The following is a 26,150-nucleotide window of genomic DNA, read 5'->3' as shown; positions in this document are numbered from 1 at the left end:
CCCCGCGCGCTGGGCCCGCCTGTGGGGCGGGGCTACCGGGGGCACCGGAGGGTACCGGGGGTGTCGGGGTACTGGGGAGTACCGGGGCTACCGGGGGCACCGGAGGGTACCGGGGGTGTCGGGGTACTGGAGAGTACCGGGGGTGTTGGGGTACTGGAGAGTAACGGGGGCACCGGGGGCACCGGAGGGTACCGGGGCTACCGGGGGCACCGGAAGGTACTGGAGGTACCGGGGTTACCGGGGGCACAGGAAGGTACTGGGGGTACCGGGGTACTGGAGGGTACCGGGGTTACTGGGGGCAGCGGAGGGTACTGGTGGTACCGGCCGGTACCGGGGGGTAGCGGCGGTCCCGAAGCCCTCGCAGCCCGTTGTCCCCGCAGGATGGCGGCGTGGGCGCTGCTGGCGCTGCTGGCTCTGGCTCCGGTGGCGGCAGGTAAAGGGCCGGGGAGGGCCAAGCTCCGAGCCAGCCCCGCGGGCACCCTCTGCAGCCAGGCCCGGCAGCGGGGCCTCCCCTGCGCGGACCCACTCGGGGCACTTGGCATCACAGCAGCCCGGCCCCGATGCCCAGGGAATTCCCTAAGCCCTCCCGAGCCCTGATTTTGTGCCCTTTGCCCTTTGCTCCCGAGCCTCCTATGTGCCTTGGCACTTCCCCAAGCTCGCTTTCCGGGTGCACCTCTTGGCACCTCCTGTAAACCCCCCAGCCCCGCTTTGATACCCCTTGAACCCCAGACCCTCTTTGATGATGTTGGCACTGCTCTGAGCCCCACTTTGGGGCCCTTGGTGCCCTCTCAGCCCCACTTTGATGCCTTTGGCATTCCCTTTAGCCCAGTTTTGATGCCTTTGTTACCCCCCACCCATCTTCCACACTTTTTGCACCCCAAGCTCTGCTTCTATGCCCTCTGCACTCCCAGAGCCCCAGTTGTTGCTCTCTGCACACCCTGAGTCCCACTTTGATACCCGTGGCATCTCCCCAAGCCCCAAATCGATGCCCTTCACATTCTCTGAGTCCCACTTTGAGACCCTTCACACCCCCAGCCCCTCCCCAACGCCCTTGGCCCGGCAGTGCTGCCGTGGGATGATGCTTTACGTAAGGTGGGAGCCGCATGCGGCTCCTTGGTGGTGTCTCGTGGGCTCTCCTCCCTTCCCTCCTCCCTTCTTCTTCCCTTCCCTCCTCCCAGCTGCTTTTTATAGCCTCCACTCTTCCCTGGCGTCTCAGTTTTAATTTTTTTTTTCTCCTCCGACTTGTTTTTTATATAACTCCCAGAGCCTCGTGGCATGAGGCAGTGGGACCAGCGATGCAGCTGACTCCTGAGGGGCCAAGGATGTCGTTCCTTTTCTCTTTTCCTTTCCTTTCCTTTCCTTTCCTTTCCTTTCCTTTCCTTTCCTTTCCTTTCCTTTCCTTTCCTTTCCTTTCCTTTTTCCTTTTTCCTTTTTCCTTTTTCCTTTTTCCTTTTTCCTTCTCCTGTCCTTTCCAAAACCCAGCCTAGGCTGAGGTGCAGAGCAGATGAGGTTCCATGAGCTCTGATTTGGTCACTGGGGTTCTCTGCCCAGATCACCCCTCACACGTTGCTCCTGACCCCCTTTACAAACATTATTTTCTTTTCACACTGCAAAAATGAGACTTTTGGAGTTGCCAGGGCTGAGCCTTCTGCTTCTGTCCCCACTGCAGGTGCCTTTGCCAATGCTGCACACCTGATGTTTTCCATCCCACCCCTTGACAAACTTTTTTCCAAGGGCAAAAATATATCAGAACATTCATTAGCAAGGCTGGGCTGGGAGAGACACTCCCATGCTGCTAATAGAGGAATTTTTACCAAAATCTCTATCCAAATCCATGTAATACAAGATGTAACATGCTCCCTGTGCTTTGGGAGGTGAATTCCCTCCTGTGGACTTTAAATTCTCCCTCTTCCTCAGCTCTGTGATGATTTTCACCACCTTAAAGCTGACCAGGAAGCTGTAAATTAAGTGGGATCTCATAATCTGTATTTAAGAGGGGGTCAGAGGCCATGCTGAGGGTATTTTTCTCTCAGAGCTGATATTTGCACTGATTCCAGGGAGATTGCTCAGCTTTGCCTCCTACTATGGTGACCACATGGTGCTGCAGAAGAAGCCGTCAGGGGCTGTGGTGTGGGGCCACGGGAAGCTGGGGGCCGTGGTGACCGTCACTCTCTCAGGGGCCAGTGGCCTCATCATCATGAAGAAAACAGCACAGGTTAAAGGTCAGTCCCAGACTTTGACTAGAAACTGGAGCCAGTGGTTTTGGTGGCCAAAGAACTTGTATGAGCCAAAATCAGAACTCTCAGGGGTGAGACAGGGTTTGGCACTACCCCTGTGTTTGTCACACTGCTGCCCTGGGGCTGCAGAGGTGCTGGTGACATCTCCAGCTCGTGCTTTTCCCTGTCCAGGAGACCTGTGGGGGTTCAGCCATTCCTCTCCCCAGCAGTGCCAGCCTTTGCTCACTTTGGTTCCCAGCAGCAGATCCCGTGGGCGCCCAGCAGGAGCCGAGCTGCTGCTGGAGTGGGTGGCACCACACAGGCTGGAGCCGAGCGATGAGGCTGTGGAGGGGAGAAGGGGAATTTAGCTTCTCTCCCTGTCTAAACCAGAATCACCAGAGCACTCCCAGCTTCTTTTTCAATCTGTGCCCCCTTGGAGGATTCTATGGGATCTGTAAGCCCTGAAGGATGTTTTCTGTGCAAGCAGGGCCTTCCTGGAGCTGGGAGAGCTCAGGGGCACCTCAAATCCCAGCTACATCAGCGCCTGAAGAGTTGGGAGGGAGCTCATCACCTTTGGAGGGTAAAAGTGCTGCCCTAGGGCACCTCCATAAGATGAAGAGCCTGAAGGTGTCTTGTGGGAGAGCAGTGATCCTGGAGATCTGCAGGATCCAGCCAGAAAATCCACGCTAAGCTCCAGCAGAATATCTTTACGCTTCGATTTGGCGCCTCTAAAATTAGCCAGAGACATCTCAGTGTCACACACACCAAGCTGCTCCTGTAATCCCAGTTCCTCCCAGCAGCTTCTGCTCTGACACACATTTGTTTTCCAGGTTTTCTTTTTTAACCCCTAAATTCCTGCAGGAGAAAGGTCCCTCTGATGTCAGAGAGCTTCTGAAATCCCTTTCCCCAACCTGTCTCTGTGGTGGGGAAGCTTTTTCCTGTTGCTTGTCCTTCCCCACTGGTTGGTTGCTGCTCATCCAACATCCTGGTGAAGGTCTTGAGGCCTTCATAAGGGTGGTTGGAGATAAGCACCATCCTCTCTCTTCCTCCAGGACCATCTGGGACTTGGACAGCTGTCCTGGACCCAATGGATCAGGGCGGTCCCTATGCACTGACGGCTGAGCAGGGCTTGGAGAACGTGACACTGCGGGACATCTACTTTGGAGATGTGTGGCTTTGCAGTGGACAGAGCAACATGGCAATGACGGTCCTGCAGGTAGGGCCCCACAGCACAGATCAGTTGGGACCAGGTAGGGATCAGGCAGGGAAGTGCTTTGCATGCTCCTGGCCCTTCTTCAGGTGATCAATGCCAGCCAGGAGCTCGCTGCTGCTGCTCGCTATCCCTATGTCCGTATCTTTGCTGCGGCGCTTGCCCTCTCTGACGTGGAGCTGGAGGACCTGGAGCAGGTTGACTTGCCATGGTCCATTCCAACAGCTGGTGAGTGCAACGTGCCTCCAAAAGAGAGCTTGGAAGTGGCTTTTTCCCACTGTTTCCCTTTGCAGCCTGCTGTTTCTTGAGCAGAAAACCTGGGCCACGGGAATTTCACCTACTTCTCGGCCGTGTGCTGGCTGTTGGGGCGTTCCCTGTATGAGGCTCTGGGGTCCCCCATCGGGCTGGTGGAGGTGGCCTGGGGGGGGACCCCCATCGAGGCCTGGTCCTCCCGCCGGGTTCTGCAGGCGTGTGGGCTCCCAGAGGACACAGAGAGGTGAGAGAAGGTGCTGTGGAAACACCTTCTGCCCCTGTACCATGCTGCTTTTGGACAGCATCCTCATCCCTTCCCACCCCACCTCCTCTCCTGGAGCCTCACAGCCCCCTCTATGCATCATTATGCCCCCTCTGGATAAAAATCTGTCTCATGCCAAGGGCGTAAGGCACATCTGGGTGGGTAAAAGGGGAAGGGAGGCACCCCAGATCTCCCTTTGGCATGGTGCTTGCTTTAACCTAAAGCCTCTCTTGTGCTTTGCACCCCCTTTAAACCCAGCTTTGTCTTTCAGCACTTCCCCACATCAGCATCTCTCTGGCCCACAAAAGCCCTCCGTGCTCTGGAATGCCATGATACACCCGCTGCTCAACATGACCCTGCGTGGTGTCGCTTGGTACCAGGGTGAGCCTCCATTTCTGTCCCCTGGGGTGGAGCAGCCCCCACTATCCCACCGAGCTCTCACCAGCCCTTCTTTTTGGGGGACAGGTGAGGCCAATACCTTCCTGAACACAGACCAGTACAACTGCACCTTCCCTGCACTCATCGCCGACTGGCGCCAGGCATTCCACACTGGATCAGCCGGACAGACAGAGCCACTTCTCCCCTTTGGCTTCGTGCAGGTGGGGGTGGGGGGGTGGAGGCAGGACCCCCGTTGTCCTGGGGGGATGCCCAGGGAGAGGACACTGTAAACACATGGACACATTCCCTCAGATGCTGAAAATCCCAGGCAGTGACCACAGTGGCCAGTTTTGGGATGTGAACCATTCCCCCATTTCCCCTGTGCCTCGCAGCTGTCCACCTACCGCCATCGGAGTGCAGACGACAGCTTTGCCCGGCTCCGCTGGCACCAAACTGCCGATCTGGGGGTTGTTCCCAATGCCAGGATGCCCAGAACTTTCATGGCTGTAGCCATAGATCTGGGTGATGAGCACTCTCCCTATGGCAGGTGAGTCCTGGGCTGGGGTGAGGGTGTAGGGATGGAGTGTTTGGGCACCAGCCCCATCTCCCTCCTCTTCCTGGGCAGTGTCCACCCCCGGGACAAGCAGAATGTGGCGCACCGACTGCTGCTGGGTGCCAGGGCTGTGGCTTATGGGGACAAGGACCTCGTGTTCCAGGGCCCATATCCCACCCGGGCTATCCTGGAGGTGACCAGGGGGCTGCTGAATGTCACCTACAGCCAGGAGCTCATCTGCCGTCAGAGGGATGCACAGGCATTTGAGGTGAGGAGTGAGATATCCTCTCCAAAGAACTGTGAAAGGGAAGGCAACACTGATGGGGGTTTCTCCTCTCCCCAGGTGTGCTGCTCCAGCCAGGCATCCCCATGCCAGTGGCTGCTGGCACCAGTGGTGGCAGTAGGGTCCCGCACGGTGACGCTGGCCCTGAGTGGCTGCAGGACGCTGCTGCTGGGCCTGCGCTATGCCTGGGCTGAGTGGCCCTGTGAGTACCAGGCCTGCCCCCTCTACAACCCCCAGGGGCTGCCTGCACCCCCCTTCCTGCTGGACACCCTCCCTGCAGGGAATGCTGCTGGAGGGAGGGAGCTGCTGCTCCTTCCTAGTACCAGGTTCCCTCTGAATTAGGAAGATGAGTGAGCTCAGGCCTCTGGCAGAGCACTCATGGCTCCTGGCACTGTCCCTTCCCAAACCAGGCAAGCAGAGGCTTCATTACTACCTTATTAATTAAGCAACTTTTCAGCTCCCCTGTGGATTCAAGCCAAGGCTATGGGGTGGGGGAAAGGGAAGAAGACAATTTACAATTATATATATGAAAAACTATGTAAGGAGTAGCAGCAGGACTCACTAATGGGAGCTGAACCCTGCACTGCTGCTCCCTTGCCCATGGAGCTGGTCCTGGCCCCTCCAGACACCCCATTTCTCTGGGCATGGACTGCTGATCCCCAGGGTAGGGTGCTCACAGGATCCAGGGATCAGCTTCCTGCTGCAGGGTAGAGAGGGGGAGAGAGGGGCTCGGCTAAAAAAACACAGCCAAACACTAAGGCTGGGCTGGGACAGGGAGCTGTGGAGGGCTGCGAGTGCCTTCCACTTCCCTCTCTTAATAAAGAGTTAATAAACCACCTAATTTTATTCCTGAATCCCTTTTTTCTTTCAGAGGAGCATTCCTAATCCTTCATTCCCCACCTCTTGCCGTAAGAGCAAGGAAATTTGTGTGGAAGAGGCACAGCATGGCACCCAGCACTTAGAATAAGAGACCCAAGAGGTTCTGCACAAAACATGGATTGTTTAACCCTTTTTTGCTGGACAAATGTACATAAGAAGGGAAAGGCCAGGTGCAGGAGGTGCAGGTGGGTTCAGCCTGGCTGCTTCAGAACAGCTGTGTCAGAAGAGTGGCTCCTGGGATCACAGGATCCCTGCCTGCTTCTGGGTCAGGCAGAGCCGAGCGAGTCCCGTGAGGCTTTTCCCATCGTTTCCACTCCAGGCTTTGGTTCTAGACAAGGGGGGAAGAGCAGGCAGTTAATTAGCTGGGCAACGGCAGACTAGGATCTGGGCTTTTTCCAGCACCAAGTGACTGGCCCAGGAGCCAGCTGTGCTGGCCCTGGGTTGCCATGGTAACGAGGATGCAGAATGCAGCTCAGTCTGTGGATTTTTTTAAAGCATAATTCAGACTGTGTGTTCAGGGCCAGGAATGAAGCCCAGGCCTCTCAGCTCCTACCTGTGGGGCTGGGCTGTCTCACACAGCCTGCAAACCACTTGCCATGGGTGCCAGGAGTCCCTGTGAGACCCCAAAGGAGGCATCCAGCTCCCCAAAACCCAAAGCACATGGGAGAGGGAGCAGTGCAGATCCTGGGAATGTGGCTCTATCTTGGAACCCATCTCCATATCCACACACAACCCCACTCTGCCCACCAGTGCCATGTGAACAGGAGAATGGGGTGGGCATGGCATCCTTGGCATCATCATCCCAGGATTTAAAATTCCCAACTCCACTCCCAGCAGGATGAGCTGCCAAAAGCAGGGACCCTCCCAGCCCTGCAGTTTGCCCAGAGCTTGGATTTAAGCAGCAATCTCTTGGCTTGCTGTTCCTATAGCAACCCCTGCCCACACCTTGGATCACAGTAGCATCACACTCTGGATGCCAGAACCCCTTTCAGGATTTGTCAGCCCTCACAGTGACCCCCAGCTATGCCCCAAACACCTTAAGGTCATGGCAAAAAATTTTGGGTGGTCCAGCCACATTTTGAGGGTGGGATCTTATGGTGTGGGAGCCAAGAGAAGAGGGAAGAAGTTGTCTCTACCCAAAAAGCCTACCTAGGGCTGCTCCGTTGGAGAGGGCTGTACTGCCTTCGGCCTCGGGGGTGCAAGCTTGGTGTTTGGGCTTGGTGGTCTCCAGCCCAGCCAGCAGTGTCATGAAATCGATGACAGTATCAATGTCCTCCTTGTTGGCAGTGGCTTCCCTCAGGGCGCTGACGGCGTTGAGGCGGCTGAAGGAGGTCAGCTCAGAGATGTTGGCGCGGAGGAAGAGGAGGATGACGTTGAGATCATTGAGGGGACAGGTGAGCATCCTGCGACTGAGCAGGTCGAAGGCAGGCAGCATCTCATAGACAGAGAGCAGTCCCTTGTCCCACTGGCAGAGCTGCAGGGCATTGTAGATGACAACAGGGATGAGGAGGACATAGACACAGCCCACTGAGAGGCTGATGAGCTGGAACACGGAGAAGAAGACCAGCTTGCAAGGGATGAGTGGAGGGATGTGTGGCTCTTCCTGGAGCAGCCCTGTTTTGATGGAGCAGCTGAACTCATCCTGGAAGAAGATGTTAAGGTGGAGAAAGACCAGGTAGAGGCAGGTGGCAGCCAGGAACAGGAGCAGCAGCAGGTTCCGCAGGATGTAGATGAACACCAGGGCATGGGAACGCTGCTTGCAGGTCAGGTACCGCTCCAGCAATGGGAACTCAAAATACCTCTCCCTGCGGGCCCTGGGGTGGAGAGACACAGCGGAGTGAGAGCCACCCCCCATTTCACCCACATCCACCCTGGGTGCAGCCACAGTGCTACTCCAAGGGCCACGGTGACCTGGCCCTGCCTCACCTCTCGTACTCCTCCCAGAATTGCTCTGGCTCAGCACTGGCCTGCTGGACCTTCTTCATGTGCTGCACCAGGCGCACGGAGCGGTTGTAGGATTTATCCAGCTCGTCGATGATGAAGAGGAGGTCGCAGTGCAGGGCAGGGGCGGCAGCGTAACGCCACAGCAGGTACGGCAGGTACATCAGCACCGCCACCACCAGCAGAGAGTAGGGGAAGACCTGGGCAGAGAAGATGAATGGTTGTTGAGGATGTGGAATCACTCTTGCTGTGGACATCCAGATGGATGCAGGGACACCCAGATGTGACTTTAATCCTACCTTGAGAGCCCAGAGGGACTTGGTGATGGCACGTCCCTCGGCGTCAAAGCCGTGGTGGATGAGGGAGTCCCAGCAAGCCGTGTCCGTGTAGGCGGACTGCTTCCCCGTGAAGTTGGTGGGAGAGAAGCAGCTGATCTGGGAGCCTGGGGTGAGGAGGAGGAGGAGAGCAAACCTCAGCCATGGAGGGTGGAGGAACACTCCAAAGCCACAAGCCAATGCCTTACAGGAGGGTAATTACATCTTACTTTGACTCAAAAAAAGCCTTTTTCATGGTCATTTTGGAGCTGCTGTGTTTCTAGCGAGGACTTTTCCATCTCTTCCAAAACACAAACCCTTTGTGTGTAGTGGTGTGTACACAGTGCAGGGAATTATAGACTGACCAGTCAGGAACTGGAGTAAAACCAAATCCTCAGGGAGAGCAGCTGGATGTTGGCCGAGGCCAGATTTAGCCTGAGGTCACAATGCATCTCTCCATGCTGCTGGCACCCTCCTCCTCCTCTTCTTCCTCCTTGGAAACAAGCCTGTGGCACCCAAAGGTGCTGGACACAAGCAGCTGAGGGTGGGCATTGATTCAGTGCTGGTCCTGGGGTCAGCATGGCTGTTCCCAGGCTCTCCCAGTGAATTATGATCCATTAAAATCAATAAACACCCACGAGGCAGAACAGCTCCTAAAACCGGCCTTCCAGGCTGTTCCACTTCAGATCACACCACCGTCAACATTACAAGGGGTTTGCCACAACAACCAAACCACCACTGGTGATTGATTACCCACGACCTGAAGAACACATTGGAAAAGCCACAACTCACCAGCAGAGAACTCGCGGGCGAAAGCCAGTGAGACGAGGAAGAGGGGCAGCCCCACGGTGACAAACTTGAGCAGGCGATCGCTTGGCAGTTCCAGCCGCAAACCCTTGGCTCGGGAGCTGCTGGGATCTGGGAGCAGAGCATCAGAGAGCATGTACTCGGCAGCCGTGTGCGACAGGGACATTTTGAAGTGAGGAAGAGACGCTGCTGAGGGCTGCCTGAGGTGTGACTGGCTCAAAGAGCGACTCTGCCGGGATGAGGAGCTCCTGCTGAGCGCTGTGTCCGGCAGCTGTGAACGACAGCTCAGACAGGGCGTTAAATCGCCTCGTAATTACAGGGGAAGCCTTTTCACAAGCAGAAATAGAAAAACCCACCCCGGCAGCCGCAGCAGTGAGCTGGGAAAGCAGCAGGCTGGGAAAGCAGCTTTCCTCCCTGACAGCATTCCTGCAGGGCAGCAATCCTGCCCGGCCGCAGCCGCTCCTGGCTCCCCGTGGTTTTATGTCCCTCTCTCATCAGCCGACAGATTTTTGGTGCTGTGGGCCGAGGGCATGGGGGTCCCCAGCTATTTTCAGCAGGGAGCCAGGGGACTGGGCCCTCCCACTGCAAGAAACCCCAGCCAGATACATGGTGGTCCTGTGGGGTACAAAAAATCTCCAGCACCCTAACCAGCAAGAGGGGCCAGAGAACATCCTGCCCCAAGCTCCTCCGACAGGCCAGGAGACACCAAATGAGGTAATTTTGAAGCAAAACATCAACTGCAAATCCCCATATCTTCCTCTTGTCTCCCTCTCAGGGCACAGAGGGAAGAATCTGGCTCCAAGGAAAGCTCCCAAGAGCAGGGGATCCCAATAACAGGTTCTAGAAATAAGGGATAAGGGATAGGGTAACAGAAGGAGCAGTGGATCAGAACAGTTTCCCAGCAGCACAGTGCTCAGGAACCCACACCAATGCTGCTGGAAGCACAGAGCAGTCTCAGAGCTGCTCAGCCCAGCCAAGCCAAGGAACTCCCTGTGCAGTCTCTCAGCACAGCAAAAAAATACCAGAGCCACTGCCAAATTGTACTTTCGATGGATTTTCTAATGATAGGACTCTCCAAATCTGAGCTAAACAACTCTGGAGAGACAAGTGACAGTTCCAAAATCTGTGTAGGTCTGCTCAAATCTACACAGGGACTGAGTACCACCTGGCTAAAGCACAGAGACACACAACACCTTCCCTCAAGGGAACTGGAGCTTTTATTGCCTGGAGATAAGTTCAAAACACAAATCAGGCAAAGCCCAACTTCCACCCAGCCTTGTTCATCTCATCTTCAGCGTGTTCAGCTGCTTCCCTGGCCCAGAAGCACATATAGGCACCCAGTCTGAATCCAGCAACATCAGCATCAGCACAGAGACTGCAGGCTTCACCCCACCATTGGCCCCAAGGTGGGCACAGCTGCTGCCACGTGCTGGAGATGCAGAGATACATGGCACCATTCCAGTCCTGCTCATCAGTCCTTAGGGATGTCCAGTTCTAGCTTCCTCAGGGTTTTTTGGAAGAAGAGGGGTGGCTTGCAGACAAAGTCTAAGGGCTGGCCCAGGGGAAGGCAGAGCCGGTGGGCGTGCAGGTGCAGGGGCAGGTGCCGAGCCTTGCTCTGCTCCAGCTTCAGCCTCTTCAGGGTGAGCTCAGGAAGCTTCTGCAGCAAAGACAGAAAACATTCCCTTCAAAACTGCAGCTTTTCAGCTGGGACTTGAAATCCCCAGCCCACGAAGAGCTGAGGGATACAAGGGGCTGTATCCAGCTCCAGCTGCTCCCCAGTGCAAGACTTGCCTTACCTGGGGTGCCAGTTTGCTCCAGTGTGAGTATTTGTGATCCCCCAGGATGGGGCATCCCAAGCCATAGGCCAGGTGAACCCGGATCTGGTGCTTCACCCCTAAGGAGAAAAAGGGAAAAAGAGAAAGGTGACATCCAGCTGTGCCAGGCCTCAGCACCCACCACCCTCAGTGCTGGACAAAGCCATACCAAAATCACTGGCAGGCAGCAAATAGCTCAGTAGCAAAGCATCACCCCAGCAGGGCTTATTCCCAAAGCTTTGTCCCAAAAAGGATTCCAGTCATGTCTAATAACAAGTTCCCCCTTCCAGAGCTGCTGCTGACTGCACAGAGAGCAGATCCAGCCCCAGGACAGCTGGGCAGGCCTCACTCACCAGTGATGGGCTGGAGCTCCAGCAGTGAGCAGGCGGAGGCCCCGGCCAGCCGGCGGTACCGAGTCACCGCTCTCTCGGCGTTCCGGTTCCTGCGGATCTTCATCACCTTCCCATTCTCCGGACACAGGCGGTAGTTGGGAGCCAGCGTCATCTGGAGGGTGGTGACAGGGGGAGTTGAGGGAGACAGGAGGGGATGCTGGGGCTGCCTGGCCAGAATGGTGGCTGAGGGAACATAGGACTCACCTTGTAGTGGGACTGGTGGCTCTGCACCTCCTTTTCCACAATGGGGATCTCCACAACGCCCTCAACAGGGTCCGGGTCCCCCAGGACAACTGCCCTGGAAAGGGAAAGCAGAGGTCTGCGGGGTGCTGCTCTCACAGGACAGGAACCCTCCCCTCAGCCCCTCTCCCACGACCCAGCCCCATGAAATGGTGCTGAAGGGGGGAGATAAGCAACATCCCCTGCTTCCACAAAACCCTCACACCCCAGTGATTGTCCCCTCACCCTTTTTTTAAACCCCCTTCACAGCCCCTTTTTCACTCAAACTTTCCTACCAGTAGATCTTCTCCACCTGACGGGTTTTGAAGAGCAGACGGATCTTCTCCGCTGCCTCCTTGCTCCGTGCCAGCACCATCACACCCGTGGTCTCCTTGTCCAACCGGTGGCACAAGTGGAGGGGGTCAGCTTTCATGTTCTCCAGCATCTTGGCCAAAATGGGCAGCACATCAGCGATGCAGTTCTTGATGCCAGGGCCGCCTGCATGACCCAGGGCAGCAAGGAGTCTCACCTCTTGGGCTCCCCATGCACCCTAAATCACCCAAAATGTGAGGGGAAGGCTGAGATCTGACAGTGACCAAGTCCCTGGAACCCTCCCTGGGAAGGGAAACCCCAGCACAGGAAGGACAGAGACAGAGGATCCCCGTCAGCACCACGGAGCCATTTCCATTCCCCACTCCACCTCACCGTGCACAGGGAGCCCGTAGGGTTTGTCTATCACCACAATCTCCTCATTCTGGTATACAGTTCTCTGCTTCAGGATCTTGGCCAGAACATTGGGGTGAACCTGCTGCAGCTGCTGGCTCAGTGCAGCGAGTTCCCGGAGCCAGCGCTGCACCGGGTCCTTGGGGATCTGAGGAGAGAACCAGACACCAGTGCTGGGGTTTAAACAGCTCTTGGCTTTCACACAAACCTGCACTGTGACCTGCACCAACGTGCTCGCCTTCCATGTGCTCCTGCTCCATGACTGAGGGATGCTGTGGAATCCAGAGGGATCAGGACAAGCTCAGACAGAGGCCTTGGGGAATCTCATGAGGTTCAACAGGGCCAAGGGCAGCTGCTGTACCTGGGTCAGGGCAACCCCCAGGATCAATTGGGGCTGGGGATGAAGGGATGGAGAGCAGCTCTGGGAGAAGCACTTGGGGCTCTGCTGGGTGAGAGCTGCACAGGCCCTGGCCCAGAACCCCCCTGTGCTGGGCTGAGCCCCCGGCGTGGGCAGCAGGGGAGGGGGGATTCTGCCCCTCTGCCCCACTCAGGTGAGACCCCACCTGCAGAGCTGCTCCAGCTCGGGGGTCCCAGCACAGGAAGGAGCTGGAGCTGCTGGAGCCAGGCCAGAGGAGGCCACGGAGATGCTCCAAGGGCTGGAGCCCCTCTGCTCTGGAGCCAGGCTGGGAGAGCTGGGGGTGCTCACCTGGAGAGGAGAAGGCTCCAGGGAGAGCTCAGAGCCCCTTGCAGGGCCTAAAGGGGCTCCAGGAGAGCTGCAGAGGGACTTTGGGTAAGGGCCTGGAATGACAGGATAAGGGGGCATGGCTTCACACCGATAAAAGACAGAGTTAGAGGGGGCATTGGGAAGGAATTCTTCCCTGTGAGGGTGGTGAGGCCCTGGCACAGGTTGTCCAGAAAAACTGTGGCTGCCCCATCCCTGGGAGTGTCCAAGGCCAGGCTGGCCAGCGCTTGGAGCACCCTGGCCTAGTGGAAGGTGTCCCTGCCCATGGCAGGAGATGGAACCGGACCTTTTCTCTCCCCTCCCTCTCACCCCCTCCCAGTGACCGCCCGCGCTGTGCACGCCGGGAGTTGTAGTCCGGGGACCCCGGGCCCTACGGCCCGCTGTCCGCTCACCTCTCGCTGTTGTTCCTCGCTCTTCCGCAGCCGCTCCGCCAGCTCCTCCGCCCGCAGAGCCGCCGTCACCCGCCCGCTCCCGCAGACACCACGCACCGCCCGGGCCAGCCCCGCACCGCTCCGCCAACAGCGCCTCGCCGCGCCGCTTCCCGCCGCCATCTTCTGCCTCCTTCTCCGCGTCCCTCTGCCGGCCAATGGCGGCGCCGCGGGTGCAGCCCCGCGGAGCGCCTGTCCAATGGGAAAGTGGCACCAGCTGAGTGACAGCCGCGCTGGCCAATGGCGGCGTGCGGGGGTGTTTAAACCGCGGCGGCGGTTGCGGATCAGAACGGAGCAGCGGGAGCGGCGCGGCCGGGCCGGAGGTACCGGGGAGAGAGCGGGGTGGGGGGTCCCAGCCCGGTACAGCCTCTGTCATCCCCCTCAGTGCTGCCCCACTGCGCGCTGGGGACGCTGAGCCCCCTCCCACCGCCCCCAGCCAGAACACAACACCGTTACTCCGCTTTCCTTGAGATTTATAAAAAATAGCATTAAAAAAGCGCATTTTTTTTTCCCAATAACAGTAATTTAAAAAAGGTGAAGCCCCAGCTGTCCCTATGCCGTGGTGCCCCGTCACTCGGTGTCCATGCAGATCCTCTTGGGCAGCTGCTCGGGGGCTCCGGTGCTGCCCCGCTTGCCCTCGGGGGGCTCCCCGGCCCCATCCCCCGGCAGCCCCGGGCCCTGGGGCGGCTCGATGCGGCCCCTCCGCACGAAGTGCTCGATCCGGGCCTCCAGCCCCTCGCATCTGGGCCGGGCCAGTAGGGGCTTGTAGCTGCGGGCCTGGACCCCTTCCACGAAGCCGCTGATCTGGCTGTGGAGTGGGGGCTGCAGCTCACCCCAGGGCACCAGGCTGCTCCCTGGACCTGTGACATCATGGAAAAACAACATTTAATTCCCCAGTTTTTTTGGTTTTTTTTTTTTTTTTTTTCTTTTCTTTTTTTAAAGCCAGTTAATCCTCTCTAATTCACAGAATCCCCTAAAGGTTGTGTTGGAATGGGCCTTAAAGCTTATCTCATTCCATCCCCTGCCATAAGTAGGGACAACCTATGGGAGCACTGTCCCAGGCTGCTCCAAGCCCTGTCCAGCCTGGCCTTGGGCACTGCCAGGGATCCAGGGGCAGCCACAGCTGCTCTGGGCACCCTGTGCCAGGGCCTTCCCATCCCCCCAAGGAAGAATTTCTTCCAATATCCCATCTAACCCTGTTGTCTGACAGTGTGTACTCCAAGTTATTCCCCACAAACTCCCTCTACCTTTTCTGGTGACAATGGGAGCAGCATCCAGCCCTGCCAACATGTCCCGGAGCACGTGGGTTTTGACGGCGTGGCTGGCCCAGAGCTGCTGCAAGTGTGTCACGTTGAAGCCCTGCACCTCTGGGTCGTAGAGCCACTGCAGGTCTGGGAACTCGCAGTTGTACAGGACCAAGGGGAACTCCACCGCCATGCTGGGGACAAGGACGGGAGGTAGGAGCACAAAAAGACTCAAGAACAATGATCTGCCAAAACCTGCCCAAACCTTCACAGAACTTCCTTTCTAAGTAAAAAGCAACTTAATTTTTACTAAATGCCAAGGACTACAGCTATCAAAACTTTGCTCAAGAGCAAAAGAAGAGACATCCTTGTGGATACATTCCAGTGAGGCCGCTGGCAGCCTGTTTCCATGAATGAGACTGCTTCATGTGCTGGCATGGCTTGCCAGCAGCTCTCCAGGGACAGCTGTTGCTCTGAAGAGCAGCCCATTGGGTTTTCCAGACCAATCCCTACCTGTACTGTGGTTTCCGGGGGTTCTTCTCCACGTTCAGCAGCTCGTCAATGACATCTGGGCTCTCCATGCCCTGGCCAATGAGGAAGAGCACGGCCATCATGCAGCGGACTTGGTGGTACAGGAACGCCTGTCCTGTCACCTCAAACTGGCACAGCTGGAAGGGATCCCGTGGCCCGGCTTCTCCTCCCCTGTCCACCCACGTCACTCTGGCACTCAGGATCGTCCTCTGGAAGTTGAGCACCCCATTGGCCACGTCCATCTTGCAGAGGTTGCGGAAGTCGTGGGTGCCCACGTAGCGCTGGGCCGCGGTGTCCATGAGGGCCACGTCCAGCTGGGCGCAGGGGAAGAAGTAGCGGTAGGTGCGGCTCAGGCAGCTGAAGCGGGCGCTGAACTCTGGCTCCACGGGGGCCCAGGCCAGCACTCGGATGTCAGCTGGCAGCACCCTGTTCAGGATGTGGGTGTAGCGGAGCTCCTCCTGCTGCCCCTCACCCTCGTGGCCGTTGAGCTGCTGCCCCTCTGGCAGGCTGGAGCGGAGATCCAGGGAGATCACCTGCAGAAATGACGAAAGGCAGGATTAGAGCGTGGATGGATAGGCGCAGCAGCATGTGGAGCCAAGTCTTCCCACACCTCTGGGAAATAAATCCAGGATCTCCTACATATGAAGGTGGCTTCAGTCAGGCAATCCTGCCATGGCAGAGCTGTGAGTGCCTCTGTGGACCCGAGCAGATGCCATGGATTCCATTAATAAAACAGGGAAAGTTGCAGGCTGCCTACGTATCATGGTCTCAGAATGGCTTCATCTTTAGTCACTGGGTTATAATGTACTTTTCTTTTCCAAGCTGGAGGTGATGACTTGAAGGCAATAACAGCCTGGCTGGCCAGGAAGCCTGGTGTGGGAACAGGTTCATTCCCACCCTGGGTGCTGTGTGCTGGAGTGGTGCAAGAGAAGGCACCAAATGCCCCGATTCCATGTGGCTCATCTCATGAAGGAGAGCAGAGCAGCCCTTTGAAGTTAAACCTACGCCAACTCTGCTTTCTGTGCTGGGAGGGAAGAAAGGAGACCCAGCCCTATGGTGAAGCCACCAAGGTTGTGTTCTCCCCAGTGTCTCAGCCAGCCTGATGGCTCCATGCCCACCAAGCAGGCCAGCTTGCTTCCCTCCCTCCAGCTCCCACTCCCACGCTCCCTTCCGCTGGCTGCAGCTCCACTCAGACCCTTCTGTGCAAGAATTCAGCTGCCTGATGCTGCAGGAAGTGAGCCAGTTCCTGGAGATTTTGGGTTTTTGTAGGATTGGCAAGTTAAGTCAGTGAGAGGGCCCTGCCAAGGGCAGGGTATCATTGATCTATTGGGAAATCTGCAGCCTAAAACACATTTTATCCTCCTAAAACAGGGCCCTGGAAAACAACTAACATAGGGGGAGAATGGCACTGAAAAGGCTTCCAAGGTCTGAAATCATCATTGCACATGCAGGAAGCCACTGCCAGGTTCACTTCCAGGGTTAAGAGCTGATGGCTTTTAAAGAACAAATCCAAGCTGTACTGTGGGACAATAATCCCATCAGAACTCCATCCCACCCAGGAAAACCCACAGGAACCTCCATGGAGATGCTGACCTGCCCGAAGGCACTGACACCCTTGTCCGTGCGCCCGCAGCGGTGGTAGTTGGACGTCTGTCTGTCATCCACCAGCCGTGTCTTCTTCAGGGCTTCAAAGAGCTTCTCCTCGATGGTGTTGGGGGTGTTCTCCTGGCTGGCAAAGCCCTGGTAGCCCCAGCCCAGGTAGGCAATGCGCAGTGCCACGTGTCTGCGGCTGTGGGCACCGAAATCAAAGGGCCGTTGTTGGCGTTTCCTGCCTTTCCCAGGGGCTGGAGGAGCCTCTCTCCTTCCAGCACCCTCCTTGTCCTCCTGGAGCTTCTCTTGCAGCCGCTTCACCTCCACTTCCAGTTCCTGCACCCTCCTCAGGAGCTGCTCGTGGTCAGTAGCTGTGTTCTCCTCAGCCATAGCCACCACCTTGGAGTGTTTGTTGCTGGTGGATCCTTGAGATCTGCAGGAAAAGAAAAAAATGGTGGATTTGCATTTTTATGTGGTTTTTATTAGATTTCTAGGCTTGTTCTGCAAAATAACTGTTAGCAACAGAGTCAGTCTTTATTGTCTGAGCCCCTTGGTGTTCCCAGAGGAGCACAGGCAGGGCAGAGCCACTGGTGTTTAGCTTGGGCAGCTTCATTTCACTCAAATCTCTTTTTTTGGACTCTTCAATCACTCCTCTTCCCCCAGCTGATGGGATCTGCTCCGTCAGCAGCAGCACGTTCCCGGCGAGCCGTCACGGAGCCCTTGTCACATTCACACCTGCATCCCCGCTGCAGACAGCGTGCTGATGGCTGCCACTCATCCCGCCCCACCATCTGCTCCCACTGTTCCCAGCGGCACCGGCAACACTTGTGGCTTTTCAAATCGCCTGAAAAAGATCCTAAACCCATGCTGAGGGTGGAATCCATGTCTGGATCCCTTTTTGCCACAGGGCTGGAGGTTTACTATCACCAGATTCATAAATGAGCATCTAAACACTGCACTGAGCCCTTCCCTCCTCTGGAAGTAAAACACCCTCTTGGATCTCTCTTGATTAAATTATGACTAAATATTTTGGGTTTAGAAGCAGAGATACAAGGAAAGACCATTAATCTCTCACCCAGTGCACGGAACCTGTCCTGTGTTTTTCCATAAGGACTTCATTTATCACATAATTAATTCTAGTGTAGTTTTTTAGCAGGAATTTAGGGGTTGTATTTGTGTTACTGTAGGGAAGAGCCTTCTGCTGGCAGCAGGAGGTTAAGCAGCACACTGAGGACACCCCCAACATAAATCAGCAACACTGAACCCAAAAACTTGAGTGTCAGAGTGCCTCTGACATCTTTCCTCAGCCTGAATGTACTGCAATAAATTAACCCTGGTTTCTTTTTCTGCAGAATCCACCCAGTTTAGTGGGAACCATGGAGAAGGTGCTAGGAGCAGAGAGTGAGGAGCAGCTGGCAGCTGATCTGAGCCAGCTGAGCTCCTGGGAGGGAGGCAGCGAGGGGCTGTCATATTCCCATGATCCCTATGCCGACTCATCCATCGTTCCTGATGCACAGTCGACCCTTCCCACGGGTCACAGGGAAACCAAGGTGATGAAGAGGAAGGTGCTGAGGCACAGACCCGATGGAAGGGTGGAGGTCTCCAATGAGTCACCGAACGCCAAGCCACCATTCCTGGGGCATTGCAGGACTAATCTGGGTGACATCCACTCCAGAGAGAAATTAGAGACCAGCCGTGGCACCATGGAGGACTACCTGCACTATGATGATGATGATGATGACTGGTTTGTTGAGGACAGCCCCCGCTCTCTCCTTGGGGATTTTGGGAGTGACACTATATCCGTGTACTCCATTCCAGAGCGACGGTCCTTGTCCTACATTGTTCCACAGGCTGAACGAGTGAGGAGAACTGACCCAGTGACTGTATTGAACAAATATAGACAAGCCTGGCAAAAATTCCGCTTTCCTGGGGAGGATGCACGTCAGAGCTTGCGCTGGGCCGTGCGGAAGCAGATGCTCCAGATGGGGCCGGCGCCGCGGCCGCAGAGGCGCCTCGTCCTCAATAACTACGAGGTGCCCACGATGAAGAAGCGTGACGCCCTGCGCTTTGCTGTGCGCTGGGACCTGGCCCACCACCGCGTGCCCCAGCAGAGCACCTCCTCCTAGAGCCCCAGCCCCGCTGCTTTCTCCTTCTCAACATCCTCCCATAGTCTGGAAAATCCCGCTGGTGCGCTTCGAGCAGGTTAAGCTTTGGTGTGGAGGAGGTTTTCTTTGCAATGTCTCGGCAATATCTTTTTTCCTCAATAAAGCATCTGCAAAGATTCCTTATTGTTCTGTGGGTTCATTAGAAACACTTCAGGCAACACCAATTATTCCAGACTCATCTCTGCATCACCTAACTCTGCTGCCTTTGCCTTATTTTACCTCATCATTAAAATAAAGGAGCTTTAGGATGGAAGCAAGGTATTATTAGCACTACTAGTAGTGTTATTACTATTACTAGCATTAATTTTTTCCCAGATATGGGAATGGACAGAAAAGGTGACAGTTCTAGTGCAGGAAAGGGTCCCCAAAAGCTCAGTGGGATGTCTGGAAAAGGGAGTGTCATGATGGGAAGCATGTGAAAGCTGCAGACTGGAGTCCTGTGTCCAGCTTCCCCTGAACCTCTCTTGGAGCTGATCCCAGATGTGGGACACACAAGCCTGGGGCCCCGGCTGTCACCCCACATTGCAGGGGTTCTGGCATCTCAGGGGACCTTCCAGGTTGGTGTTCCCTGGCTCTCCAGCACCCTTTGGATCCCCATCCATCTGTGAAGGAGTCTTCGCCCCCCAGAACACTTGAAAACCCTCCCCAAACCCTACGGAGGACAGCACCCCAACCCTCCAGCTTTTCTCCTTGTTCAGCACCCAAGGGCCCCTTCCCTCCCCTCTCAAACCCTGTGAGGTCCCTGTCTGCAGCAGGGGACCCTTCCTGCTCTACAGGGTCCCTGTCATCCAACTCCCCAGGCACCCCACAATCCTATAGGGCAGTCTCTTATTCCCCAGAGACCCCCAAAACCTTATGGGGACCAGTGCTGGCACCATATAGCATCCCTCTGTGTAACTGGGGCCCCTCACTGCCCTATGGGGCAATCCCAGGGAACCCCCCAAAACCCCACAGGATCCCTGCATCTCCATCACCCTGGGGACACCTCCTTCCTTCTTGGTGTCCCAGGACTCCGCATCTTACGGGGAGGGGGACACAGCCCCCAAACCCTGTCTACAGCAGGGGACTCTCCCTCCTGCACTGTCCCCGACTCCCCAGTGCCTCCCAGCACGCTACGCTGGGCCTCTGTGCCCCAGAACCCGCTACACCTTACAGGGACACGTATCGGCGCCCTCCGGAGTCCCCGTGAGCAGCGGGGGACCCTCCCCGCCCTGTGAGGTGCCGGTGCCGGTGCCCAGCACCGCAGGGACACGCACCCTACCGCGGGACACGCACCCTACCGCGGGCTCTCCGCTCCCGCCGCCGCCGCTGCCGGTGCCGGTGCCGGTGCCGGATGTTCCCGCCCCATCCGGCGCTCCCGGCTCTGGGCGCCGGCTCCATGGAGGAGTCGGGGCGCGGGCTCCGCGGCCTCGGCCGGGGGAGCCCCCCCAGCGGCCCCGGCCCGGGCTGTCCCTGGCATGGGCTGCGCCGCTCGGGCTCTCCCTGTGCCGGGCTGCGCTGCCCCGAGCGGCTCGGCCGGGCCATGGCCCGCGGGCTCCGCCTGCTCCCCGCACCGGCCGAGGCGGAGGACGAGGAGAAAGGTGGGTCCCGGAGGGGAGCTCGGAGAGACCCCCGCGGGGTCCCGAGGAAGGGGCGCCCCACAGTATTTAGTCATGATTTAATCAAGAGGGTGTTTTACCTCAGTGCTCATTTGTGAGTACGGTGATAGGCTGGAATAATGGATGTTGCCTGCAGTGTTTCTAATGAACCCACAGAATAATCAGAAATCCTCTGGAGACAGAAGGTTATTCTCATTACAAGCCTTTTGTTGTAAACTAAAACACAAGAAGTTCCACCTCAGCATGAGGAAGAACTTCTTGACATGGAGAGTGGCAGAGTGCTGGGACAGGCTGCCCAGGGCGGTCCTGGATTCTCCCTCTTGAGAGACATTCCAGACCTACAGGAACACATTCCTGTGTCACCTGCTCCAGCTGACCCTGCTTTGGCAGGGGGTTTGGACTGGATGATTTCCAGAGATCCCTTCCAGCCCTAACGATTCTGTGATTCCATTTGTTTTATTTACGGAGTTGCTGCCTTTCCCAGTGCCGCTGGCGGAGATCTCACTGATGAACAAGTTGATCCACACATCCCTGGTGGAGTCCCAGCAGCACGTGGAGATCCTGCAGCGGGACCCCAGCTCCCCACTCTTTTCCATCAAGACCTTTGAGGAGCTGCCCCTGTGAGTTGCCACAGCCCCTGGCCCCACCATGCTCCAGCACACCAGCCTCCTTCACCTGGGCGCTTGGGATGCTTTGTTTCCACAGGAAGGAGGAGCTCTTGAATGGGGTTTATATGATGGGCTTCAACAGACCATCCAAAATCCAGGAGCAGGCTCTGCCACTCATGCTGGCGCACCCGTGAGTAGGAACACGGCTCCTCATGGCATCGCTGTGGTGCCAAGCAGGAATGCCCTCACCCCTGCATTCCACTAAGCTGCTTTTGCTTTGCAGGCCCCAAAATCTGATTGCCCAGAGCCAGTCAGGGACAGGGAAAACAGCAGCTTTTGTCTTGGCCATGTTGAGCAGAGCCAGTGCCAGCGAGAAATACCCGCAGGTAACGCAGGACAGGGAAAGCTGATGCAGGAGGGGTTGGCCCAAGTGCCCAGGACACGGCCAGGGGCAGAGCTCTGGGCTTTGTCCCAGTTCCTGTGTGACTTTGCCCACTGGAGTGGGATGATGAGCCACCAGGGCCCGTCACAGTGGCAGGTAGGACCACAAGCATGTTGCCCACCTCAGGGAGGTGCTTTGACTTGCCAGAGTGGATCAGTCCAGACTTCAGTTATCCTGGAATTTAGGTTTTGAGGAGCAACTGCAGACACTGCTGGTTTCTGGTGCTCAGATACTCCCAGTCCCCTCTCTGGCTTTGCCAGCCGTTTCCAGCCATGTAAGATCCCCTCTTGTATGTATGGACAGTGTGACTGAACTAGGGCACAGGAACAAGCTGCACCACGCTTCTGAGAGAGGAATTTCCTCCTCAAAAATAGCAGCAGCAGCTTCCTTCTGCCTCCTTGGCTGGGGCTGGGAACACAGCCCAGCTCCTGAACGTGCAGCTCTGCTGAGCTGCCCCATCCCCTGTGCCTCAGTGCTGTGGGATGCTCCTGAGCTCCTCTTGCTGTCCCTGCCTGGTGTGCCCCATCCCAGGCCTGACAGCTCCTTCCTCTGCTCTCCTGCCAGTGCCTCTGCCTGGCTCCCACCTACGAGCTGGCTCTGCAGATCGGGCAGGTGGTGCGGACCATTGGGAAGTACTGCACTGACATCAAGGTGAACTACGCTGTCCGGGGAAACCGAGGTGAGTCCAGCCCAGCACAGCCACCAGCACTGCTCAGAAATGGGAAAGGAGCACAGGGATCCCCTCTTAGAGCCTGGAGCTACCAGGGACTGCCCAGACATCCATGAAGGGCAATAAAGTAGTGTCAGTCCGCCTCTCCTACTGAGTGAGGCTTTTCCACCATCACTGGCTGCTTGCAGACTGCCTTTTCCCCTGTGGGGGTGGTTCCCACGCCCCAAGGCTGTAGGGAAGTGTCATGATGATGCCTTGAAGACATCACTGAGCAGCCAGTGTGAGCAAGCAGGGGAAAACACACAGCCCCAGAGAGTTCAGTGCCTGGAGGCAGCCAAATGCCTTTTGCCCCCTTGCAGTTCTGAAGGGCACAGTGCTGGAGGAGCAAATAATCATTGGAACCCCAGGCACCACACTGGACTGGTGCTTCAAACAGCACCTCCTGGACCTGACAAAGATCTCCTTGTTTGTGCTGGACGAGGCTGACATCATGATTGACACGCAGGGCCTGTCCTGTCAGAGCATCCGCATCCACAGGTGAGGATTGCTGGGGGCTGGTGTCCTGATTCCCTGCTTTCCCTTCTTTTCTTTAGCTTTAAAGGAATCTGTCACCAAAGCGCTGTGAGAGTGCCCCCATGGTGCCCAAGAGGCTTGTCCACAGGTCTGTCTTTGTGTAAAACTGCGTGCACTGGACACACAGGAGGACACTTCACCTCATTTACCTTTCCTTTGAGCTGTTACAGGCCTCGGACTGACAGAATCATAGAATGGCCTCACTTGGAAGGGACCATAAAGCCCATCTTGTTCCCACCCTTTCCCATGGGCAGGGACACCTTCCATTAGACCAGGTTGCTCAGAGCTCCTTCCAGCATGGCCTTGAGCCCTTAAAGGGATGGGGCAGCCACAGCTGCTCTGGGCAACCTTCGCCAGGGCCTCACCATCCTCACAGGGAAGAACTTCCTCCTAATATCCAAACCTGTTTTCTTTCAGTGTGAAGCCATTCCCCCCTCTTCCTCTCCATCTTACCAGCCCTCTTGGCTTCCCTTTCCACTGAAGGCAACGCAAACTCAGTTTAAATGAGGGTTTCTGTCCTTCTCCTGGGCAGCAGCTGCTCTCCAGGGCTGACAGAGCTTATTCCCTGCCCCAGGGCTCTTCCCAAGAACTGCCAAGTGTTGCTGTTCTCAGCCACTTACAAGGAACCCGTGCGGGCCTTTGCGGAGCGGATCATCCCCAACCCCATCGTGATCAAGCTGCGTGAGGAGGAGCTCACTCTGAGCAACATCAGGCAGTACTTCATGGTGTGCCAGAACTCAGATGAGCAGTACAAGGCCCTCTGCAACCTCTATGGCAGCTTCACCATCGGTCAGGTCATGATCTTCTGCCAGGTAAGAGCCCTGCCTGGGAGAACCCTGCACTGTCCCTCTCCCATTGGGAATAGCAGGAATGGGTCATTTTACACTGTGGGCAAAGTGGGCTCCTTCCAAGACCCCCAAAACAAAGGAGCAGACCCCAGGGGAGTGCTGAAAACAGCCTTGAGCTCCCTCAAAAGGAGCAGGGGACTCTGGAGGGGGAAACTGTTGGCCTCAGGCTCTCCCTGTGTGTGCAGACCCGGAGGCTGGCAGTCTGGCTGGCAGGGAAGATGAGCCAGGACGGGCACCAAGTGGCCATCCTGACAGCAGAGCTGACGGTGGTGCAGCGGGCCAGCGTCATCCAGCGCTTCCGTGACGGCAAGGAGAAGGTCCTCATCGCCACCAACGTCTGTGCCAGAGGTATCCAGCGCCCCTCTGACAGCCCAAAATGCACCAGGCTTGCTGTTCTTCCATGTGGGCTTGGGCAGCTGGTCCTGTGGGACAAGGCATCCAAAGAGGATCCTTTCTCTCTTCCAGGCATTGATGTGCAGCAGGTCACCACGGTGGTGAACTTTGGCCTCCCCACGGATGAGTGCAACGAGCCGGATTTTGAGACGTACCTGCACCGCATTGGGAGGGCAGGACGCTTCGGGCACCGCGGCATTGCCTTCAGCATGGTGGAGAGAGACAGCGTGGAGCTCGTGCACAGGATAGAGGAGTATTTCCGTGAGTATCCACACAATCCACCTCTCTGGGAGGTGAGGTTGGGACTGTGATCCCCTCCAGCTCATTTCCTCCTTGCAAATCGTCCTTGTCGGGCTGCTCCTCTCCCCGGGGCTCATCTCACTGGGAACAGGTGACAGATGCAGCTTTTAGGGTGATTTTTGCTCCCCAGCAGGCAGATTTCCCGAGAAGCAGCCCTGGAGGTTGTTTGCAACTTGCAAGGGACGTTACCAGTACCCAGGATTCCTCAGCACCTTTTTTTTTCCATCCTTCAGGCATTTTTTCTGCCTTTGTTTGCAAGGTCTTGTCCCAAGGGACCTGGTGCCCCAGCTCAGCTCAGCCCTGGCTGTGGGAGAGGAGATGGCAGCTGTGGAAATATTTCCTGAGTGGAAATTGATTGGCACTTGTTAACATCAAGAGGATTTTCATGGGATTTACCAAATGCCAGGGCTGCACTGATGACTTTTTGAATCCCAGTGCCTGTTTTCCCTGTGATTTTTAGAGGAAACCTTCTGATGGGCAGAAAATGGTGTCCCTTTCTCATCTCCAGCCTCAGAGCCACTCAGCCCTCTTGGTTCCTTTAAATGTCCACCTGTCCTTGGAACCTGAGGCAGACACCAGGCAGACATGAGCCACACATTCTGGCAAAGATTGTTGCTGTGGAGTAGAAGCAGTGAGCAGCTGGAAGCAGCAATGAGCAGCTGGAACAACTGGCATGTGGGTACAAACCTTCCCTGTCCTGCGTGGCCGTGGAGGTGGGACCAGGGAGTGGGGGCACATCAGAGGCTGAGCTCTGCGTGCTGCTGCCATGGGGCTTGCACTTCCCTCTGTGCCTTGGCTGCTGCCCTGATCCAGTTCCTCTCCTGCTTTCTCCCAGCCGCTTGCCCTGCTGACCCAGTTCCCCCTGCACTTCCTCCCAGTTGAGTTCCCTGCAGAGGGAGATGCTGCAGTGAGTGCTCCAGGAGCTTCCCAGCTGGCGTGGGGCACTCGGCTGCTGCAGACACCGGCTCAGTGGAACCAGCTCTGCTCTCACATCCCAACAATTTTTCCTTCCTGGTCTCTTTTCCTTCCTACAGAGACCACGATCAAGCAGCTGAATCCATATGACATGGACGAGCTGGAGAGGCTTGCAGCTGAGTGAGGAGCAAGGATTCGTTCTCCCAAATCCAAGTTCTAGTTCTAAACAGGAGGAAAAGTTACAGGGGGAAACTTCCTGGTTCTCTTGTATCCTCCTGAAGCTGTTGAGTTTTGTTGTGTTGCCTGAGGAGAGGCTGGAGCCAACCTTGTCTCGCTAGATGGCAGCAGGAATCCACTGCTGCCGTCCCAGGTCCTGGAGCAAAACCCAAGTGTCCAGGGTCCCGGCAGTGCAGGAGAGAGGTTGGACCCCCGGGGGTCTGAGATCCAAGTGTTTGGGGTCCCATCGGTTGGGGAGAGAGGTTGGACCCCAGGGGCATGAAATCCAAGTGTTGGGGGTCCCGGCAGTGTGAGGACAGAAGTTGGATTCCAGGGACTGGGCTGTTTGTACCTTTGTTAATCTTTAATAAATGGAATTGTTTGCAAACACCAGGTTGGCTCCTTCTTTACCAAAATTCTCTGAAATGTATCAACATTGCAGGAGGGGTTTGAGAAGGTCAGTGTTGACAATTGGTGTCATTTGTTGGGTTGGCTGCTGCACCCTGCTCTCCTTCTCCAGATTTCTATCCAAACCTGACCTGAACGGGCACAAAAAGTGACCAAACCATGATGAGAGCACAGCCAAAAGTGTGTGGCAGAGAAAGCAGGGCCTGGTGGTAGCAGGAGGGGGGCTCACCCTGGTT

At 56.5% G+C, this 26,150-nt stretch overlaps 6 protein-coding genes across 16 annotated transcripts; 3 read left to right on the top strand and 3 right to left on the bottom strand.

The window, feature by feature from the left end:
* The first annotated feature begins 14 nt into the window (after positions 1-14).
* SIAE (sialic acid acetylesterase) lies at positions 15-5,990 on the top strand. Of its 4 annotated transcripts, none has more exons than XM_058857197.1 (11): positions 15-51; positions 381-433; positions 2,058-2,222; positions 3,269-3,432; positions 3,516-3,654; positions 3,739-3,922; positions 4,212-4,321; positions 4,406-4,539; positions 4,711-4,865; positions 4,944-5,139; positions 5,215-5,990. In XM_058857197.1, the coding sequence occupies exons 2-11, from the start codon at positions 382-384 to the stop codon at positions 5,494-5,496; spliced, it is 1,581 nt and encodes a 526-aa protein (XP_058713180.1). In that variant the 5' UTR covers positions 15-51; position 381; the 3' UTR covers positions 5,497-5,990. The 4 variants fall into 4 exon arrangements, with proteins under 4 accessions (XP_058713180.1, XP_058713179.1, XP_058713177.1 ...); XM_058857196.1 differs by lacking the exon at positions 15-51 and adding an exon at positions 82-106; XM_058857194.1 differs by lacking the exon at positions 15-51 and adding an exon at positions 89-123.
* Positions 5,991-6,090: 100 nt separating this feature from the next.
* On the bottom strand, positions 6,091-9,261 carry PANX3 (pannexin 3). Its single transcript, XM_058857200.1, has 5 exons — positions 9,081-9,261; positions 8,274-8,416; positions 7,960-8,174; positions 7,183-7,847; positions 6,091-6,361 (listed from the first exon to the last, which is right to left on the bottom strand). Exons 1-5 carry the CDS (start codon positions 9,259-9,261, stop codon positions 6,300-6,302), a joined length of 1,266 nt encoding a protein of 421 aa, XP_058713183.1. The 3' UTR covers positions 6,091-6,299.
* Positions 9,262-10,294: 1,033 nt separating this feature from the next.
* Positions 10,295-13,588, bottom strand: RPUSD4 (RNA pseudouridine synthase D4). Its single transcript, XM_058857201.1, has 7 exons — positions 13,378-13,588; positions 12,226-12,391; positions 11,817-12,018; positions 11,506-11,599; positions 11,263-11,413; positions 10,892-10,989; positions 10,295-10,752 (listed from the first exon to the last, which is right to left on the bottom strand). Exons 1-7 carry the CDS (start codon positions 13,534-13,536, stop codon positions 10,567-10,569), a joined length of 1,056 nt encoding a protein of 351 aa, XP_058713184.1. The 5' UTR covers positions 13,537-13,588; the 3' UTR covers positions 10,295-10,566.
* Positions 13,589-13,617: 29 nt separating this feature from the next.
* HYLS1 (HYLS1 centriolar and ciliogenesis associated) lies at positions 13,618-19,079 on the top strand. The gene is made up of 2 exons (XM_058857202.1): positions 13,618-13,736; positions 18,131-19,079. Exon 2 carries the CDS (start codon positions 18,155-18,157, stop codon positions 18,902-18,904), a length of 750 nt encoding a protein of 249 aa, XP_058713185.1. The 5' UTR covers positions 13,618-13,736; positions 18,131-18,154; the 3' UTR covers positions 18,905-19,079.
* On the bottom strand, positions 13,771-20,342 carry PUS3 (pseudouridine synthase 3). 2 transcript variants are annotated; one of them, XM_058857198.1, is made up of 5 exons: positions 20,219-20,342; positions 16,782-17,211; positions 15,171-15,721; positions 14,661-14,851; positions 13,771-14,273 (listed from the first exon to the last, which is right to left on the bottom strand). In XM_058857198.1, exons 2-5 carry the CDS (start codon positions 17,166-17,168, stop codon positions 13,984-13,986), a joined length of 1,419 nt encoding a protein of 472 aa, XP_058713181.1. In that variant the 5' UTR covers positions 17,169-17,211; positions 20,219-20,342; the 3' UTR covers positions 13,771-13,983. The 2 variants fall into 2 exon arrangements, with proteins under 2 accessions (XP_058713181.1, XP_058713182.1); XM_058857199.1 differs by lacking the exon at positions 20,219-20,342 and adding an exon at positions 20,097-20,218.
* Positions 20,239-25,889, top strand: DDX25 (DEAD-box helicase 25). 7 transcript variants are annotated; one of them, XR_009279565.1, is made up of 11 exons: positions 20,239-20,523; positions 21,026-21,161; positions 21,247-21,339; positions 21,433-21,535; positions 22,156-22,270; positions 22,621-22,798; positions 23,409-23,646; positions 23,868-24,030; positions 24,148-24,336; positions 24,509-25,050; positions 25,410-25,889. XR_009279565.1 is itself a non-coding variant. In XM_058857191.1 (10 exons), exons 1-10 carry the CDS (start codon positions 20,277-20,279, stop codon positions 24,742-24,744), a joined length of 1,701 nt encoding a protein of 566 aa, XP_058713174.1. In that variant the 5' UTR covers positions 20,239-20,276; the 3' UTR covers positions 24,745-25,395. The 7 variants fall into 7 exon arrangements, 2 of the variants coding, with proteins under 2 accessions (XP_058713174.1, XP_058713175.1); XR_009279564.1 differs by having other exon boundaries at positions 24,506-25,050; XR_009279566.1 differs by having other exon boundaries at positions 20,240-20,523; positions 24,609-25,050.
* Positions 25,890-26,150: the final 261 nt, after the last annotated feature.

The sequence above is a fragment of the Poecile atricapillus genome, chromosome 25, assembly GCF_030490865.1.
Source record: "Poecile atricapillus isolate bPoeAtr1 chromosome 25, bPoeAtr1.hap1, whole genome shotgun sequence".
Lineage (NCBI taxonomy): Eukaryota > Metazoa > Chordata > Aves > Passeriformes > Paridae > Poecile > Poecile atricapillus.
Note: the sequence above shows the minus strand (reverse complement) of the source record. Positions and strands in the feature narration are given on the sequence as shown.

What these genes read in the sequence shown, in the direction of transcription:
- SIAE (XM_058857197.1), top strand. Translation starts at nt 382, where the DNA reads ATGGCGGCGTGGGCGCTGCTGGCGCTGCTGGCTCTGGCTCCGGTGGCG. An exon ending in TCTGGCTCCGGTGGCGGCAG is followed by an intron (nt 434 to 2,057) that starts GTAAAGGGCCGG and finishes CACTGATTCCAG; the next exon opens with GGAGATTGCTCAGCTTTGCC. An exon ending in TCCCCTTTGGCTTCGTGCAG is followed by an intron (nt 4,540 to 4,710) that starts GTGGGGGTGGGG and finishes TGTGCCTCGCAG; the next exon opens with CTGTCCACCTACCGCCATCG.
- PANX3 (XM_058857200.1), bottom strand. Translation starts at nt 9,261, where the DNA reads ATGTCCCTGTCGCACACGGCTGCCGAGTACATGCTCTCTGATGCTCTG. An exon ending in CGCCCGCGAGTTCTCTGCTG is followed by an intron (nt 8,417 to 9,080) that starts GTGAGTTGTGGC and finishes TCCTCACCCCAG; the next exon opens with GCTCCCAGATCAGCTGCTTC. An exon ending in AGTCCCTCTGGGCTCTCAAG is followed by an intron (nt 8,175 to 8,273) that starts GTAGGATTAAAG and finishes TTCTCTGCCCAG; the next exon opens with GTCTTCCCCTACTCTCTGCT.
- RPUSD4 (XM_058857201.1), bottom strand. Translation starts at nt 13,536, where the DNA reads ATGGCGGCGGGAAGCGGCGCGGCGAGGCGCTGTTGGCGGAGCGGTGCG. An exon ending in GCGAGGAACAACAGCGAGAG is followed by an intron (nt 12,392 to 13,377) that starts GTGAGCGGACAG and finishes TTCTCTCCTCAG; the next exon opens with ATCCCCAAGGACCCGGTGCA. An exon ending in CAGGTGGAGAAGATCTACTG is followed by an intron (nt 11,600 to 11,816) that starts GTAGGAAAGTTT and finishes TTCCCTTTCCAG; the next exon opens with GGCAGTTGTCCTGGGGGACC.
- PUS3 (XM_058857198.1), bottom strand. Translation starts at nt 17,168, where the DNA reads ATGGCTGAGGAGAACACAGCTACTGACCACGAGCAGCTCCTGAGGAGG. An exon ending in GTGTCAGTGCCTTCGGGCAG is followed by an intron (nt 15,722 to 16,781) that starts GTCAGCATCTCC and finishes TCATTTCTGCAG; the next exon opens with GTGATCTCCCTGGATCTCCG. An exon ending in TCCCATTGTCACCAGAAAAG is followed by an intron (nt 14,274 to 14,660) that starts GTAGAGGGAGTT and finishes ATGATGTCACAG; the next exon opens with GTCCAGGGAGCAGCCTGGTG.
- HYLS1 (XM_058857202.1), top strand. Translation starts at nt 18,155, where the DNA reads ATGGAGAAGGTGCTAGGAGCAGAGAGTGAGGAGCAGCTGGCAGCTGAT.
- DDX25 (XM_058857191.1), top strand. Translation starts at nt 20,277, where the DNA reads ATGTTCCCGCCCCATCCGGCGCTCCCGGCTCTGGGCGCCGGCTCCATG. An exon ending in CCACTCATGCTGGCGCACCC is followed by an intron (nt 21,340 to 21,432) that starts GTGAGTAGGAAC and finishes TTTGCTTTGCAG; the next exon opens with GCCCCAAAATCTGATTGCCC. An exon ending in CGCTGTCCGGGGAAACCGAG is followed by an intron (nt 22,271 to 22,620) that starts GTGAGTCCAGCC and finishes GCCCCCTTGCAG; the next exon opens with TTCTGAAGGGCACAGTGCTG.